The sequence below is a fragment of the Schistocerca serialis genome, chromosome 1 (genome assembly GCF_023864345.2).
Source record: "Schistocerca serialis cubense isolate TAMUIC-IGC-003099 chromosome 1, iqSchSeri2.2, whole genome shotgun sequence".
Lineage (NCBI taxonomy): Eukaryota > Metazoa > Arthropoda > Insecta > Orthoptera > Acrididae > Schistocerca > Schistocerca serialis.
In genome coordinates, this window is record NC_064638.1 from 454,669,372 (window position 1) to 454,687,347 (window position 17,976).

The following is a 17,976-nucleotide window of genomic DNA, read 5'->3' on the forward strand; positions in this document are numbered from 1 at the left end:
GTTTGTGTATTAATTTTAACTTCGCTTCCCTTACAGAGAACCTCTAGGTATTTCTTCCACCTTTCAGCCTTCCTCCTAATATCCTTCTTTTGGGTTTCTCTTTTACTCCTAGCCAGGCATGTATCTACAACATTGCATTTCTCGTCTAGTCATTCCTGTTTTGCCATTTTACGCTTCCTTACAACCTCATATAAGAATGTATTCCATTTTGCCTGTTTAGTTTGCAGCAGTTTTCTGTTTTCTCATTTGATGAATTAGATTCAACATCTCGCTTGTAATCAAAGGGTTTCTACGTATTGGGCCTTGCCTTTTTTGGCTTATTTCATACTCTGCTGCTTTACTCATCTCCCAAAGATATCCATTCGTCTTTTGTTGTATCTTTCCCCCCTGTTTCAGTCAATCATTGCTTAGTGCTTCTTTGACACTCTCAACAACTTCTGGTTCTTTCACTTTATCCCGGTTCCATCTCCTTAATGTCTTACCTTTATGTACTATCTTCATTTTTCCCCTGCACTTCATACACAATTAATTATACTGAGATAGCGTTTCGTGAATGTTCATAGATACAGTGAGGGGCTACAGATGCATATAAAGCTGGTTGACCATGACGTCTACAGACGTCAGGAGAATGAACACATACCACAATCTTGAAATCGTTGACAGTGTGCTTTAGGCCCTTGTGGGAAGCGGAACATGATATAAGAAAATTTAATGAATTAATTCACAGTAAGATAACAATGTCAGTGAAGGGAAACTTATAATAACCAAATGAAACAAAATTTGGTATACAGATTTTATTATTTCAAAGGAGTTCTTCATTACAATACAACTTAACAACGCACAACTACTGAGTGTTCTTATCTGTCACTAGAAACATTTTGGATTTCAAACTCTGGTTTCTAAATATCCATCTTACTGTTATATACTCTGTCAGAAACCTACCGTTGTGTCCAGGCCTCCTCTTGTACGTATAAAATTTTTTATAATGATTTTTAAACCAAGTAGCAGCAATGATTACATTGAATTATGTGCAAAATTCTACCAGTGCATTTCCCCTTTCATTTTTTTCCCCCAGTCCATGTTTTCCTACCATTTTTCCTTCTGTTCATTTTTGCATATCCCAATTCCAGTCTTCTATTACAATTACATTGACGTCTCACTTAACTGTCTGTGTAATTACTTCTGTTCCATCATGCCTTCTTTAAATCACTTAATTCTCTGCAGATCTAGTCGGCATATAATATTGTACTATTGTAATGGGTGTTTTGACTGTTCTAACGTGTTCACTTTGCTGTTCATAGCAGTTTTCCTATTCATTATTAGACCTACTCCCGTATTACCCCCTTTTAATTTTATGTAATTCTGTGATGACATGACCAGGAGCCTCTTTCGCCCTACTATCGCACTTCACTTATTCCCAACATATCTCACTTGAGTCAATTCATGTCTCTTCTTGAAGTATCTAACCGGTTAAGCGATCTAACATTCCATTCTCCGACCAGTGAAACGCGTTTTGTTTTTCCTGATGAAATATCCTCCTGGAGATCCGAATCGTGGACTATTTTACCTCCACCGGGAGATCCTAATTGGGGGCTATTTTACCTCCGGAACATTTTACCTTTACAATGCCATTATCAACATACAGTAGAGCTTCATGTTCTTGGTAAATATAACGGCAATGTTTTCCCTCGCTATCAGCTGCTCGCAGTACCAACACAATGAAGATGTGGTGGCCTATGTTACAATGACAAATCATTCAACCATCCAGACTGTTGCCTCTGTATCTACTGCAAATGTTGCTGCCGCTCTTCAGGAACCATAGTTAGAGGAGGAGGAGGAGGGGGAAGGGGGTGGGGGTAGATACGTATAAGAACATATAAATGTTATCTGAAAAGGACTCACATCGGTTGGTTTTCTTTTTCATTTGTTTTCAAAATCGTAGACAAATGTATAATTAATCATCTAATTTGCGTAACATTTAACTTATTCAGAGTATATTCTTACAAACTAGGTTTGGTATTTGCTCTAGAGTGAAAAGACGAAGAAATCTTATGGTCGTCCTACGCGCGAACACCCTTCGTATGGTTTTCTGTGCTAGAACTGATTCGAGTCTCTTAAATCCTCTCTATAATTGGACTGTTTGCTCGAGTTCTTTGTTCATAGCTATAATCTACGGATGGTCAGTTAGTTGAAATGATTGGAATTCGTAGTATAAATAGTAGATAGTATTTTATTTTTTGATTAATGGTTAGTTAGGTTAGTGTTTTTTAACGTCCCGTCGACAACGAGGTCATTAGAGACGGAGTGCAAGCTCGGGGTTAGGGAAGGATGGGGAAGGAAACCGGCCGTGCCCTTTCAAAGGAACCATCCCGGCATTTGCCTGAAACGATTTAGGGAAATCACGGAAAACCTAAATCAGGATGGCTGGAGACGGGATTGAACCGTCGTCCTCCCGAATGCGAGTCCAGTGTGCTAACCACTGCGCCACCTCGCTCGGTCTTTTGATTAATATTTCCGCTAATATCGTGTTGTTTAACTGTTTTGTGCGGACAACACTGAACGAATTTAAACTCTATTGCGAAGTTTACACTTTCATCTTGGTTCATCATTGTATACATGGATTTAAATATTTTTTCTTGCCCTGGTCTGATATTCTGTATTCGCGGATTTTTTTTGTTAAAATACTTCATTTTTTGTCGGTAAATTGTTCGCTCACATAACCATTCTTTGTTTACGTAAGTTCTCTCTGTACTTGGATACTCTTTTTGGTGATTTGTTCCAGTATCTTCACTAGATTACGTAACTCATCGATTAGGACGAATATGAAGGAGTGCGCTGTCAAAGCGATGTCGATATTAATAGACAGGGACTAACAAAATGGTTTTCAATGTTGCCGTCAAGGGACGACTTTGGCAGAGGATGAAGCAGTGGACCTTCAAATCGATAGCAGAGTAACCATATGTTACTTATGCGATTCTTCAACATTTCTCGTTAGACGAACGTAATAGGCATCAAACACACGAACGCTGTTATGAATTTCAGGTAACTAGGAATCTTGTAATAGATATAGCAATCTATGCCATTAGGAAAACCAATAAGTACGCTATAATTTAATTTGAAGCCTGTGGAGTAATTTCTTCTTCGACGCATAGATATGGCTCAGCACTAACTTTTCGAACACAACTGGTGGTGCAGTAGGCGTACTCCATAACTGGCCATATCATGAGTCTTAACAATAATGATACCAGGTTTTTTTATAACATCGGGTGTGTACTTTTATTCCGGCGTATATACTGTTGCTGGACTGCTTGCGATTGAGGTTGTTAATGTACTAAGGTCTTTCCTTTTAAGAAATAATTTTTGTAATAATCAATATTAGATAATTGAGGCACTGACAACCACAAGTGTCCAGAGCACAGAAACAAAATTTTGAGAAACATAGATGTTTGTGAAAATCAAAATTATAGACAAACCACCAGTCTCATAGGTCTACACTGTTTTTAACCAAGACTCAACGCCCTGTACTTCCTATGAAAAAATAAAGTATCAATCTTGTTGCGAAATATTAATTAACATTTAAGATTACATTAAATATTAAAGTTAATTCACGAACTTTTCGTATGTAGGCTATTGACAATAGTACATTTCGATTGGTGTAAATTTTGTAATTAGTGTGTCATTAGAACCAGAACATTCTCCAAGAGAACTTTTTTCGAAAATTACTAATGAGCGACACGTACTAAACTCGCCACACCAAAATTATGACGTGTTGCAGCACTTGATTGTCCTTGATACAATTTCCGTTGAGCACATTCCGTAGCTTGAGGTTCAGAGAAAACTGCTGATACACCTCCGATTATGAAGTGCTACTAGTACTACGTACATGATGTATACACTAAATTATGTTGTCAACCTTAGACAGCAACTGAGCAGCGCTTAGCAACAAAATTATGCTTTGTGCTTCGGTGCTTTATGGAAATGAACGTACAAGAAATCAGTGAGATAGCGTTTCGTGAATGCTCATAGATACGGTGAGAGGCTACAGATGCATATAAAGCTGGTTGACCATGACGTCTACAGACGTCAGGAGAATGAATACATACCACAATCTCGAAATCGTTGACAGTGTACTTTAGGCCCTTGTGGGAAGCGGAACATGATGTAAGAAAATTTAATGAATTAATTCACAGTAAGATAACAATGTCAGGGAAGGGAAACTTATAATAACCAAATGAAACAAATTTTGATATACAGATTTTATTATTTCAAAGAAGTTCTTAGTTACAATACAACTTAACAACGCACAACTAAAATAATATATATTTATATATGTATATTTTATAATTGCACATGTCTTTTATTAATATCATTCTCAAAGTTACAACATTTCATATCTGTTTGTATGCCAAAGAAAAGGGGATTTACTTATCTAAAAAAAGTGTTATTGTTCTTGAACTGACTTACGTCTCCTCTGTCTCTCATGTTTTGTTGTCGAACAAACGCCTTGCCTAAGAGCCCAAATATCGGTATAAAATGTACAAAACGAGTAGACGAAAGACATTTCTCTTCAATGCATACAAGAGTATTGAGTTTACGTTATATATACAGTCAAAAGTCAGAGAATGACACATGAGACGAAACTTCATCCTACATTTCCAGGTATGAATCGAGTCAGTGTTCGTGTGAAACTAAATTCAAATAAGAGATCAGAAACTTAAATACTACTAATAAAGCAGATAACTAAAAATTCTATTCTATTATTTCCTATTGTTAGAAAACGTAATTATGAAAAGAAAGGAATGGTGATAATCACATAACTAAGCTGCCTTGATTAATGCTAATGCTTCAGAAAATACCGTGCCAATTATTGCATTTGTATTTCAGTCATTTACGGTAGGAGCTTTGCACTGAGGGGAGGGGGGGGGGAATATTTACCCATTGAATAATGTGGTATCACAACATTCCCATTATTGGCATCTGGGCCTTACGGAAAGAGATAACTGAGAAATGTCTACATTAAACGTAGGAAAATCAGAGGTGAAGCGCCTCGTACGCTGTTGAGTTCACTGGGTCAAATACAGTACGATAGTGTCACTAGATTTTTTTTTCAGTTACAGGACTGCATTAGCTCCTATATATTTCCATGCACTGATTTTGAGAAGCATAATAATTTATGGCATATCCTTAAGTACGAATCCCCTTCTACTTTATAGCTACATTGTTGCTTATTGTAAAGTACACATATTATTGCTAGGTAAGTAACACAAAAATATTTCGTGGTAAAAATATTCCAGTACAATTATATCACCTTTATAAATTGTTAGCCATGAACCTCAAACTGTCACAGTCACAACTTCTATTCCTGTCTTCGTTCACATTTCGCATATAACAAAGTCCATTTCCAGAAAACAGAAATAATACATATGCATCGTTTAATGAACCTCACCAGTATTAGTAACCAAATGACGAATCACTGGATAGCGACAGGATCAACACTTTGAGTACTCAGTCTTCAAGTATTATGAGAGAATCATTTTTCTTTGTATAAGAAATACAGATGAGAATGGGGTAAAAATACTGAAGCAATTTTAGTGTTTGCGCTATAGAGTCGTTCCTTATGTGGCTGTAATAGAAGCGTTTGTTGTTTTAAGTGCAAAAGCAACAGCGATTGTAGATATTAATTATTATCTGCGTACTATTTAAGTCAAACAGCTACTAAATTGTTAATACACACATTTACAGGTATATGAATCTGTGGATACTGTAAAAAGTGTATACTTGGCGAACTGTAAATACATATATGATAATCGTTTCTCGGAAGCTGGATGTATCCAGTAATGACGCTCATCTTTGGCCTGTTTGCCATGAATCTAATAGTTGCAGAAATTCTGTAAACCGCTTGTACCCCATCTTTCGTTCTCAGTGTAGCCTTCCTGGGAACGGCAGACAATGCCTTAATCAGTTTTAACGTTGTACATCTCATAGAAATTACCTTTTCCTAATGTCTCGTACATCTAAGGTAATCGCGTAAAGTATTCAAGAACAACAGACAATTAAGAAGCCAGTATTCAATGCATTCTGTGGAGCTCAACTAGGGGAAATCATACATAATGTATACCGCTGTATCACCAAAATCATGTACATTCGAGAACAACAGACAATTAAAAAGCCAGTATTCAATGCATTCTGTGGAGCGCAACTAGGGGAAATCATACTTAATGTATACCGCTGTATCACCAATATCATGTACATTCGAGACCTGACCTAGGGAAACGTCGTATAACATTAAAAAACTTTATCAGTTGGAGAACTGTAAAACGGAACAGAACGTTAGTCTCACCATAAAGAGGATATGAGGTAGGTATGTGACTGAAAGGCCTGAGTAAGGAGAGATATACAGGTGGCAATCGTATGGAAGGTATACAGTGACATTTTTTGAACTTTTTTTGGTGTAACGGCTCTTTTTGCACTGACTTTATGAAGGAAAAAAAAAACATCCTGAGCTGTCTCTTAGTCCTCTATATTTTGGTGGTACAGGTTACCAACAGGACACTGCTTTTAGCTCTAGTAGGAACGGTGGAGGAAAAGCGACTCACTTTTTCTAAAATAACTCTTCTGATAACTACTTTTAATGAGGCAACCAAAGGATGGCTCGTTTGTCAGTGTATTTATATATGTATCCATTCTTCGACTTGAGTCTTTGGGTAACATGAACAATAGATCAGGGATCATGCAAATGAAAAAGTTGTTTGAGGTAGGTATTAAATAAATGTTACACTAAGGTAATAGGAGTAGATAAGATTGTTATTATAGTTAAAAATATCTGGTGTTTACACAAATATTGTGCACAAAATTACAGAAAAGCTCCTCTGAAGGAGCCCATGCATACCGGAATATCAGTGTAGCAGATTTTTGAGTAAAGCGTAACTATCTAAGGTTTTCTGCATATTTAGAAACCTCTAGAGACAGCACTTTATTTCGGGGATGGCTGCGATACGTAGTTTAATGCTACCAGAAGCAGGAATTGACAAAAAAGAAAGTGTTAATCTGCAGGCTCTAGTGTTCATTGTCAGTGAAGGTAAAATTTTCTAGGTTGTTAGTCTGCGTCATATTTCTGATCGATCGACGTTTCGATCCCTCTGCTGGAATCATCTTCGGGATCTTGTACTGTTTAGCTTACCGTGAAAGCCACAAGTTCCTCAAGAAAATCTCAGCATAGGATCGAAACGTTAATAGTGTAGAAGAAATACGACGCAGCCTAGCACAAAAGAAAATTTTACATTTAAGATACAAAGTGTTTAGCGTAGCAGGGAATGTAATATCTTGCAATCACTATTCACTTGAAGAGAAACATGTTCAAGGTGATAATAGTAGCTAGAGGACCGAAACACTTGTTTCATTCCATTATGACAACCACCAAATAATGTTCACGAGTGGTAGTGCTGATTCTGTTTGGCAATTACTTAATGGATGAGGAGGAAATAAAGTGTCACAGTAGCACTGTCGGAAAACGTAATACGCATAACAGCTTGAAATGTAGCCGCAGTTAATGAAAATGTTAGCTAACTTAAACGAAAGATGGTGGCATTGCGGAATGGCACGTTTGAATACGTTTAAGACGCGAGTGCATAAATAATTGTCTTTCCGGGACGAATTTGCAATATCCTCTCTGTTATTGTGTCCTATGTATGTCACAGGTATAGCTTTGTTCTCTTGAACAACAACCACATGCAGGGGTTGTTTTCTTTCGCAAATATTATGTCAGACGCACGACGATACTCTTCTTCTGAGAATCCACAATGTCCCCAGAGTTGTGAAAAGAAACGTGACATTTTCTTCACGTGTGCTCAACTTCTCCGAGATTACTTACCGGAAACAACTGTTTGAGAAAACTTCACACACTCTTGCTTACTCATTTGCAATCTGGGATTTGTCAGTCACAAACTATGAGGAATTTTAAGCGCCTAGCTTCACCACTGCATTCCTAAAAGCTGAAAACACACGCTGCTCAGTATGGAAAATGACATTTTGCAACAAATCACGTTTCACTTCTTACAAATGTTAACAACTTTCTTTACAGTCTGGAAACAAATTCCTATAAAAAGCACGACCAGTTACAAAAATATTTTAATGTACCACAGTCCAGCAAGATTCTCGACGACTCAGAAAAGAACAGCACTTCAATCACTTCTTAACAAACATAGGGAATCTAATTATTGCAAAGTAACAGCGGCAGGCGGTCGCACATCTCCACGGCCGTGGGCTCAACTACCGTCTCTGCTCGCTTACGTAGGCCTACGACACAGAACACTGTGCGTCGGGTTGCACTTACTTGCTAAACAGGAAGTAGCTATTTAGAATACATTTTTTATGGAAATGGTACTTTAATATATCAAATAGTTAGAAATATCACGCTGTTTCTGAAAACAACGAAGAGTAATTTGAGGGCCCATTGGAGGAACGAGACCATGCCACTTAGCAATAGATTTTTAGTTTTTTGGATTCATCTTCGAAATATGATCGTCTGTCATCCTTTCTGTTACATTACAGTCTTTACCCTATACATAGGTGTCTACGAAGCACGTCCAATGCACGAGTGTAATGAACCGAAATTTGAATATTTCATCACCATTGGGAGATCCATTCGTATATTATGTTTTTAATGGTACACGAAGTAGAGTACTAGTTGATGAAAATACATTCTTATCACTAAATCTCGTTACCCTTCTTACACTGAATATAGGATTACAAAAGTCTGGCAACGCTCGTTACTTCTCAAAAATGTGACAGAATGTAGTACTTCTAACTGTGCCCGTTGTGCTAAAGGTTCCACGAAGACACCTTTCTCTGATGTGAATTTTACAGTGATAAGATTTATTTTCCCTTTGGCCCTGCCACTTATATAGTGTTGCTGTATTAACGTTTTCCTTGCTGCCTATTCTGAGAGTAATTCAAAGTATATGCTTTCATAACATCAGAGAAGCACCGAGGACAGCTTGTCATGCAAGAAAATGATTCACAGAACTTCAGAGTTAATAACGTATCGTGAACAGCTGAATAGTAAAGCAGCCTAAGGATTAGTAAACATATTTAAAAAAAAGAAATTATGGTGGTGAATACTGTAATCATGTTGTCAAAGGCGATCAATGACGCATCAAATCTGCCTCTCGTATTTTTATTTTTTTTTTTATTTTAGTGTAGTTCGTAAAAGCAATGGCAGCATATATCGAAGGAGGAGATTATTAACAAGGAGCAGAAATAAGGACCATAAAGGGGCGTTGAGGAGGCTGAAGAGGGGGTTGATATGTCTTCTGATGAGCAGATTTTTCATCTGTTTTGGAGATGCTGACCGAGTTTAAATCTCTGTGACGATAGATCCACAGGTCTGAAATGTTGGTCCACTTAGAGTATGACCAGAAGATGAACCTGGAAACTGCTCTGTAAACTTGAATGCTACAGATTATTTCAATAAAACCTTTATTTGATAACATTGCAATGTAGAAAACTGATTACTTTTTTCAACCACTTAATCGGTCATCTCCATATCAGGATACAAATATGCGGTATCTACATCAACTGTCTTGATGTTTGTATCCTGGGTGAAGAAGAGCGTTTGAAACTAGCTGTCCCAGTTCTCTGCGTTGCTACCTTGGGAATAAGGGTTTCAAAAAGATCAAACGTATTCAAGTGTTTTCTTGTTTTGTAGAAGACTGGCTTGTTTGAACAGTTTTCTTACATAAATAATGCTTTATATGCAAACTGTAGTTTCAAGCAATTATGCTTGTCTGCAAGTGAGTATTTCAGCTCCACTTGGTATAGTTTAATATTATCTAATATATAGTTAATTTTCTTCGGACACCTCTGTCGAATGAATGAGAACAGGCTAACGAAACAAATATTTCTTAATTTCTGCAAAAGGAGCCAAACGTTAGCATGGATTACAGAAATAAGAATAGAACTAGAAAGAAACAACATCAATGAACCTAAAGTGAGAAAAAGTTTCGAACAAATATTTGTATTTCACGTGTATGAGCACAAATATTGTAGGTTGTCGGACAACCGGTTTCGGCCAGCAGTGACACATTGAGATATGCTGCAAAAATAGAAATAAAACTAACGAATGTCTACAGCTTAAAACAATAAAACAGGCCATGAAGGTCATAGGCGTGAAATAAATTTACTGTCAGTTTTCGAATTAGTGTTCCATTCTCGACCATGTCGAAACTTGTGGGACAAAAAGTTTCTTTTTAAGAATAAAGTCTCTCAAGGTACAAAAAATAAATGTGGAATAACGTGGGCGGAAGAAAGGAAAATACAATATAGGGAGAAAATGCGGTACTGCAAAAATAGGAATCAACATAGAACGTACGTGATCCTAGTTGGTCAATAGAGAGGTAACTAAAGGTTGCAGCTACTTTTTTTAACCTTCTTTTGGCAGCTAAAATTATTTTATTGTAACTAGTTATTACATCATGTATTGAATTGCTTTTGGAAGTGGATAATCTGTTTCTAACATCTACCAGAACCCTTACTGTTTGAGCGTATTGATCCATTTTGTCTCCTGTGTGTATAATGTTTTTTTCAAATTTTAAATAATTTAATGTATATATGGCTCGATTGTTTAATAACGTAACAATGTTCAACGGACGCTTGAAGTGGGAAGACTTATCATCCAAGATCAGTCGCCTTTAATAAAAAGAAAGTGGGCAGAGGCAGATTTTAAGTTACTGGAAGTAATAGCTGCCATGTGTGATGAATGGAAAAGCTTATGTTTGAAAGACATACTTGTGAAATAATAGTGGAGAAGACGGGAGCTATAGCTGCACGCTCAAAAATTAATATGTCGTCCTCTGTATGTACTACATAGGGAAGACTATTTCGGTACAAGAGCAAACTCACATTTCTCCCTGGGCAACAAAAAATCAGTGTAATCCTTCAGGTTTTCTCGGCGAAATTTGTGGTTTACAACACTTCGAATGCGCAGCAGAGTTGTTATTCCATCTTTCAAAAGATATTTCAACAATATCTTTAGTTCCCTTCGTCGGTTGAGGTGATAGTTTCGTTACTTTTTTGTTTTGATTCTAGTTGGCTGTGCCAAACGGTCGCCGTGTCATACTTTGCCATGTGTCACCATTTACCATTTGGACGCGAAAGGGTTGACGTTCAAGTGGGTCTTCAAATGGTCTGACGAGGCCGAGATCATCCCGTCGCAGCCTTCCCACCGAGAAAAAAAATTCCTGCTAGTATCGGGGAAGGAACGTAGATCCTCATAATCGTAGTCAGACACGCCAATCTCTTCGCTACACAGGTGGACTTCCCAGAGAAACACTTGTACGACAACTGCTGGACTTGCAGAACGCTTTGTGACATTACCCTGTTTTCCAGTGGGCCCTCAGCGGTAATTGGCGCGCACGTGTCGGTGCCTAGCGTCCTCAGACGTAGACGATATGCGCGGGCTTCTTGAGGGAGCCATTGATGGCGCCGGGGTACTGTGGCGGTGGCGGCGTGGCGGGGGAGCGGTACTGGTGCCCTCGGTAGAGCGCGGCCGCGGCCGCGGCCGCGGCGGCCGCCGAGCGCTCCTCGTCCCAGCACGGCGGCAGCGGCCGGTGCTGGAAGCCGCCCGACATGGCGGCCGCAGCCGCTGCCGCAGCCTCCTCCTTCTTCGCCTTTATCCGGAAGGTGTCGACCGCGGACGGCGCGTCCGGCGGACGGTCCTTGCCGGACACCAGCATCAGCACGGCGCCGTTCTGCAGGTGCGAGTGGTGGTGCGTGTCGGTCGTGGCGGCCAGCTGCTCCTCCTTCTTGCGGCACCACTTCCAGTTGCCCATCACCAGCAGCAGGCCGCACGTCACCGCGAACAGCGCCATCACCACTACTGTCACGATGATGACCGCCAGCCACGACGCGTCGCATCGCACCTGCCGGGACAAACGCAGATCTTCAGTGGCAGCTACGAAGCTCGACCAGGGCCAGTTAATAAATGTCCTATACAACCAAATAAAAAAAAAGGATTTTATTTTTGTAGCAGGAATGACGCCTTCAGTTCACTATGTACACTATCTGATCACAGGTATCTCGATACACATTAGTGGACATTAATATGGGCTGTGTCCACCCGTAGCCCGTATGACAGCTTGAACGATGCCGGGGACGCTATCAGTGAGGTGTTAGAATGTCTGTGGCGGAATGACAAATCATTGTTTCTCAAGAATGAAACCAGAAAAGACAGACTGAGTATTTATTTCGGGCGCTGGGGGTTTCGCGGGGGGGGGGGGGGGGGGGCGGCGCGGGAGCGGTGGCAGGGGCAGTTGGGGGGGGGGGGGGAGGTAAGGGAAGGTGGTCCGGCACGAAGCCGACGTTCCAGATTAGCCGTACTAAAATTTGCTGTTTTGAAGAGCGCGCCGCAGCGCGTAGCATAAGCAGTCGCCACGTCTACATGGCGGTGGCGCCGCTGTGGCAATCGCAGCTTTGGTGTCTCCCTCTGGTGGAAAAGGGAAAAAGTTGCCTGTTTATGTGCATTTAAGGGGCGCTATGAGCTCGGCAGATGGGGGCAGGCTGTGAGTCTCGGCGAATCGGTCAGTTGGTCAGCCGGGTCAATGTGGGGCAGTCAGTGTCTGTCGTTCGGAGTGCCAGTGTGCTCCGAGTTTGTTAAGGCAATGGACATTGGCGGTTGGATTGATCGGTAGGTCGGTCTCTTCCCGCGGAAGGGGTGTGAGGTAGCCTGAGGGCATGTTTCCTCTGCAGGGTTGGGTCCGACCGAGTGTATCGCTTAGTCAATGTCGGTCTGCCAGGAGTGCCAGGATCTCTGTCGTTCGGATCGACCTTTAAGGCCGGTTGGATCGATCAGTTGGTCGGTCGTGCACTGAGACACAAAATGCTTTGTCCGTCTTGAGCGTCGGCGCATGCGAGGTCGCCACGTCAGTCCAGTGGGCCGCGCCGTATAGTGAGTAGTAGTGGCTTCGCAGCCGATACGAGAACAACAGGAGTCAACCCACGACATCGGTCTGGCCGGCGCGAGCTGCGACGCCGTGAGACGGGAGATCGGCGTGCCTTCCTGCGTCCGTTGAAGCGGCTCGCAGCGGACGGCTCGGGAGAGCGTTTTGTGGGTGCTAAGCCAGGTCTTCGCCAGTTATCGCATAGAAGTTAAGTGATTCGTGATGTGTGTTTCATTGACTTGTTAAATTCTATTTGTTTTCTTGGTCAGTCTCTCGTCCCCAACTTGTTCGTATGTTTCCCGCCCGCATTTGTTATGCAGTTAGTGTCTGTCTGTCGGTCTGCCGTACGTTAATAGCTGCCTCTCTCATGTTTCTCGGATTCGGTTTTAACGAATTTATTGCTTAATGTTTTTATCTTGCCTATCATCTTGCGAGGTGGTATATGTGTAATGTAGAGCATGTTGTACATTTTATGTAAGTCTGCATTTTATGGGTTTTATTTAAATAGCCATTTTAGGTTATAAGGTTGCCACCCTTCCACCGTAAGAGTCCTTTAAAAAAAAAATGCACTCTCGGTGGCAAATAATTTGAGTGTTGTACCATTTTCATCCCTCTTACGGGGTGCATAGTTTACGTGTTTGTGTGAGTTGTTAAAAATTTTTTAGTTTAAAGTAATCTGGTGTGTTGCAGATTTGCACCAGTGTACTCTTTCAGAAGTTGTTGTGAGCGGTCATGACTACGGCCGTGTTGAAAAGGAGCAGGCAAGCTTCTCAGCCCGGAGGCTCCTACTGTTAATATTGTTCTTTCTGCCTCTATATAAAATTGTAACTTGATATTCCGAGGGCACTTTTCTGCTTATAATTTTAAATCTGTTTGTGAAAAGACTTTTAAGAATAAAATTCACATTTGTTAAAAGTAATTTCATTTTCCATCAGTTACTTCCTGGCAACTACTTCCACGCTCACCTAGTATGATTAAATGTGTTAATATTCTTGATGAATCGCTAGTAAATAAAGTAAATTATTTAAGAAAAAAATTTGAAAGTAAATTCACTGTTCACCAGATGTTCCACTGAGTTCACATCAGGACTTTGGACTCGTCTATTCATTTCAGAAATGTCCGCAGACTATTGTCTCACAGATGCTGCTTTACGACAGGGTGAATTGCAAGGAAGCTAAAATATAGGGGAGATGATGTTGTCTATACCGAGTACAGTGTCAATTGAAGGTTGTCCGCCAGCTCTGTGTTAGAAGCTGCTTGTCCATTAAAGTCCTCTATTAAACCAACCCACTTAGAGTTAATGCGTTGAATTGACCTACTTCATCAGTCGAAGACGTAAAGTCTGCGACTGAGTCCGCGATCATATTGTGGAACTTTATTTGTAAAGGTCCGTAGCGATCACACTGATTTTGCAATTCACTATTAGCGGTTTCGGCGACAGCCATCTTCAGATCCGCTACAAGTAAAAAACTGAGATGCGACCAACTAACTTCAATTAGCTGGAGAAAATATATAAAACGCCTAGTGATATATTAGAAAAATATAAAAAAATGATCAACAGCCATTCTTACCAGCCATACATACCACAAAACATTTTGATGTAGGTGTCAATGTTAAAATCTATACACGTAGGTAAATAATAAATGCTGGTGACGTCTTGGATGCTTGTGATATTTATACAAATAACTGAAACCAGCAGAGGGCACTACACCTAGGGTACATAAGTAGCCAGTATCGTAAATTTAATAGTTAAAATGCAGTATGCGTAGTCCTCAACTGAAATTTCTTCACATGGCAAAATGAGCGTCTGACAATAAAACAAGAACTGATATTCAATATGCGGAATCAGAACAATACCTAAATTCCAAATAAAAGATATAAAGAGTAATAATGGGGAGCTCCTAGCCTGGCAAAATAAATAACACACAATTGTGTAAAAGCCAGAATGTATAGTTTAAAAATAACATCACATCTATAAATCGAAACCTTCCAGTATGAAAAGAAACAACTAAACCATAAACTTAAGTATAAGGTAACTATGGAAAGAGTGACTGTTAATTAAAAGCTTGATATTTGTAACAGATCTGAAGAGGGCAGTAGCCACCACCGGTATCAGTGTGACCAAGATGGACTTCTACAAATAAAGTGAACTGACAGTCAGCTACGAGTATATGTTTTGAAACAATATACCTTCGTGGATGAATGCTCATCATCAGACAGTTGAAGACTTAATAATTAAAGCCAACTGTAGCTCTTCGAGCAAGACGTACATCGCAGTAAAACAGCCTAAAGTTTTATTGCTGTTTTAAGTGAGATCGAAGAGCAGCACTGCAATACGAACGCTTCACTAAGACTCAGCAATTTGGCAGAGACAGGTTCAATTTTTCGGCGAAAGAGCATCTACCTATATTCTAACCTCCTCTGTGCACTGTCATGCTGACAGAAACAATCTTACCCTCCGAACTGTTTCTCTGCTGTACACATTATTGTAAAATATGTTCTCTAGTTTCCACTCACCCACTGTCCAGTGGCGTTGCTCTTTACACCGCCTACAGATTCTCTCTAACTCTGCTCTTTACCCCGCCTACAGATTCTCTCTAACTCGCTAAGTACAGTAACTGTGCTAGCTGCACTACTGGTAGCACTTAGAAACTAACTCGTGATTCTTTCCGCTGACTTCATGTGATTTTTTACAACAACTCTTGGCACTGTCCGACGATTCCTGTCCGCCATTACATGAGGCCCGCTGGTCTTTGTTGAGCTCTGGTCATTCCTTCGCGTTTCCTGCCCACAATCACATCGCTAATTGTCGATTTGGGTAGCTTCAGAAGGGTTGACATGTTCCTGATGTATCTGTTACTCAGATGACATCCAAAGTCTAGTCCACGTTCTAAGCCAGTGTGCTCGCTTGACCAACTCATTGTGCTCTTACAACTTCTCTACTGACAGCAAAATACACCCCCTGCTTTCTTCCATACTGTCGAGTTCTCCTCTCGTGGCGTCTAATGGTCAATTCCGCAGTATATAAGGGTGTCAGTATTTTTGAACAGACACCAGGGTCTTAATTTTATTGCAGTCGATTTCGGTGTTTCATTACACTAACTTCAACCCCCTATATGACGCCAGTAAAGGAACCTGGAGATGTTGTAATGGAACACAGAAATCGATTGCAATGAAATTAAGACCTCTAATTGCAGCTGAAGGTAGCATCCCTAATACATAAAGCTGCACTAAGAGTTGTCGTCACATTACCCATCAGAAGATGGAAGTACTGTAGGTAAGAAATAATCGTCATTTGGTTTTGAATTTATAACAGTAGCCGAATTTGGAGTCTAAATTATGGTAATTCGGATCTCCAGTACGACTACGTTACCAGTTTCGGATCTTCAGCTTTACAATTCATACAGTCTCCGCCATCTTCGCTTTGCATCACCTCATTTCACAGATGTATGTATAGGGATCATGGAATACACTGGACGTTAGCATGTCATAATAAAAATAACTGTGTATACAAAACTGCACTGACTGACATTGTTGATGTTCATACCACAGCTGAATGATATGAGACGATACAAAGCGCAGATAGGGGAGATTGGGTGAACTGTAACGTTGAAGATCCGAAGATGGTAACATAGTCTTACCGAAATCGGTCATCTAAATAAATAATTTACTACAGATCTTAGCTGTATGGAATTTTTACGGATTTCGTTACACTAAGATCGCCCCTATCCTGGAAATGTCAGGAATTTGTGAATAAATATGTATGGTCAAAAATTGAATTGAAGTTATATCGCACATAAAAAATGAAGATACTGAATATTTTTGAGTTTAATATATGTGCATGTTATGAATGAATATAAAACACTTAACCTTGTGTCTTTGAAACTTAAACTTCTGTCACAAACTATTGAAGAACCATGCAAATAAGTAGTGGACTTTTCAGTAAAATACATGTACGAGCTTGGTTGTTCAAAGAACTTAGAACTAATTGGTATGGGAAGTAAGCAGCAATTTAAATGCAATCCAAGCAGAAAAACAGCGACGCACCCCTAAGGAATTTTCCGAATCGGTAGATGTAATGTACATTTACAAACAAATGATCACAATTTCAGAAAAATTTGATGATTTATTCAAAAGAAAGAGCTTCACAAGTTGATCAAGTCAGTAACGCGTTGGTCTACATCTGGTCCTTCAGATATTCGGCTTGGGATTGATTGATAGAGTTGATGGATGTCCTCCAGCGGGGTATCCTGCCAAATTCTGTCCAACTGGCGCGTTAAATCGTCAAAACTCCTGAGCTAGTTGAGGGCCCTGCCCATAAAGTTCTAAACGTTCTCACTTCGGGAGAGATCCGATAACATTCCGGCTCAAGGTAGGGTTTGGTAGCACGCAGACAGGCAGCAGAAAATCTCGCCCTATGTGGGCGGGCATTTGTTGCTGAAAAGTAAGCCCACGATGGGTTGCCATGAAGGGCAACAACGTAAGGTGTAGAGAGTGTCGTCAATATACCTCCGTGCAGTAATAGTGCTCTGAAATGAAATAGTACCCCTGGTTGTCGGGCTCCATATCGGGTGACCATCAGGTTCGTATTCCTAGGGTATCCCCAGCCAAGTCTTAGGCCTGGAATCTCATTGACTGGAGCTTCGAAGTGAGCCCCGGTGACTGGCGAAAACCTGTCTGGAGACGCCTTTGACAGTACTGGAATACCAGCGTGACTGTCGCCCTTCCTTCTGCTCGACAACCAAGAGTGGTGGTCTCGGGTGCCATTCCCCGAACCTCTCTGCCATTGAGAACCTCTGGAGCATCATGGGTAGTGTCTTCCAACCATTTCGGGGTTTTGACAATCTAATGTGCCAATTAAACAGAGTTTGGCACGATATCCCTAAGGAGGACATTAAACAACTCTGTCAGTCAGTGCTAAGCCGAACAACTGCTTCCATCCGTGCCAGGGGCGGACGAATTCGTTATCGACTTGCTCAATTTGTGAAACTCCTTTTCTAGAATAAATCATCCAATTTTCCTGAAACTGCAATAATTTGTT

General features: G+C 40.4%; 1 protein-coding gene across 1 annotated transcript in view; it reads right to left on the reverse strand.

Annotated features, from left to right (window-relative positions):
- Positions 1-6,298: 6,298 nt before the first annotated feature.
- LOC126483197 (leucine-rich repeat and transmembrane domain-containing protein 2-like) overlaps positions 6,299-17,976 on the reverse strand; it is a 39,985-nt gene continuing 28,307 nt past the window's right edge. Inside the window, exons 6-7 of the mRNA XM_050106601.1 lie at positions 11,634-11,918; positions 6,299-6,310 (exon numbers count right to left, since the gene is read on the reverse strand). Coding sequence (XP_049962558.1) covers positions 6,299-6,310; positions 11,634-11,918 — 297 coding nt within the window. The remainder of the gene's footprint in view (positions 6,311-11,633; positions 11,919-17,976) is intronic.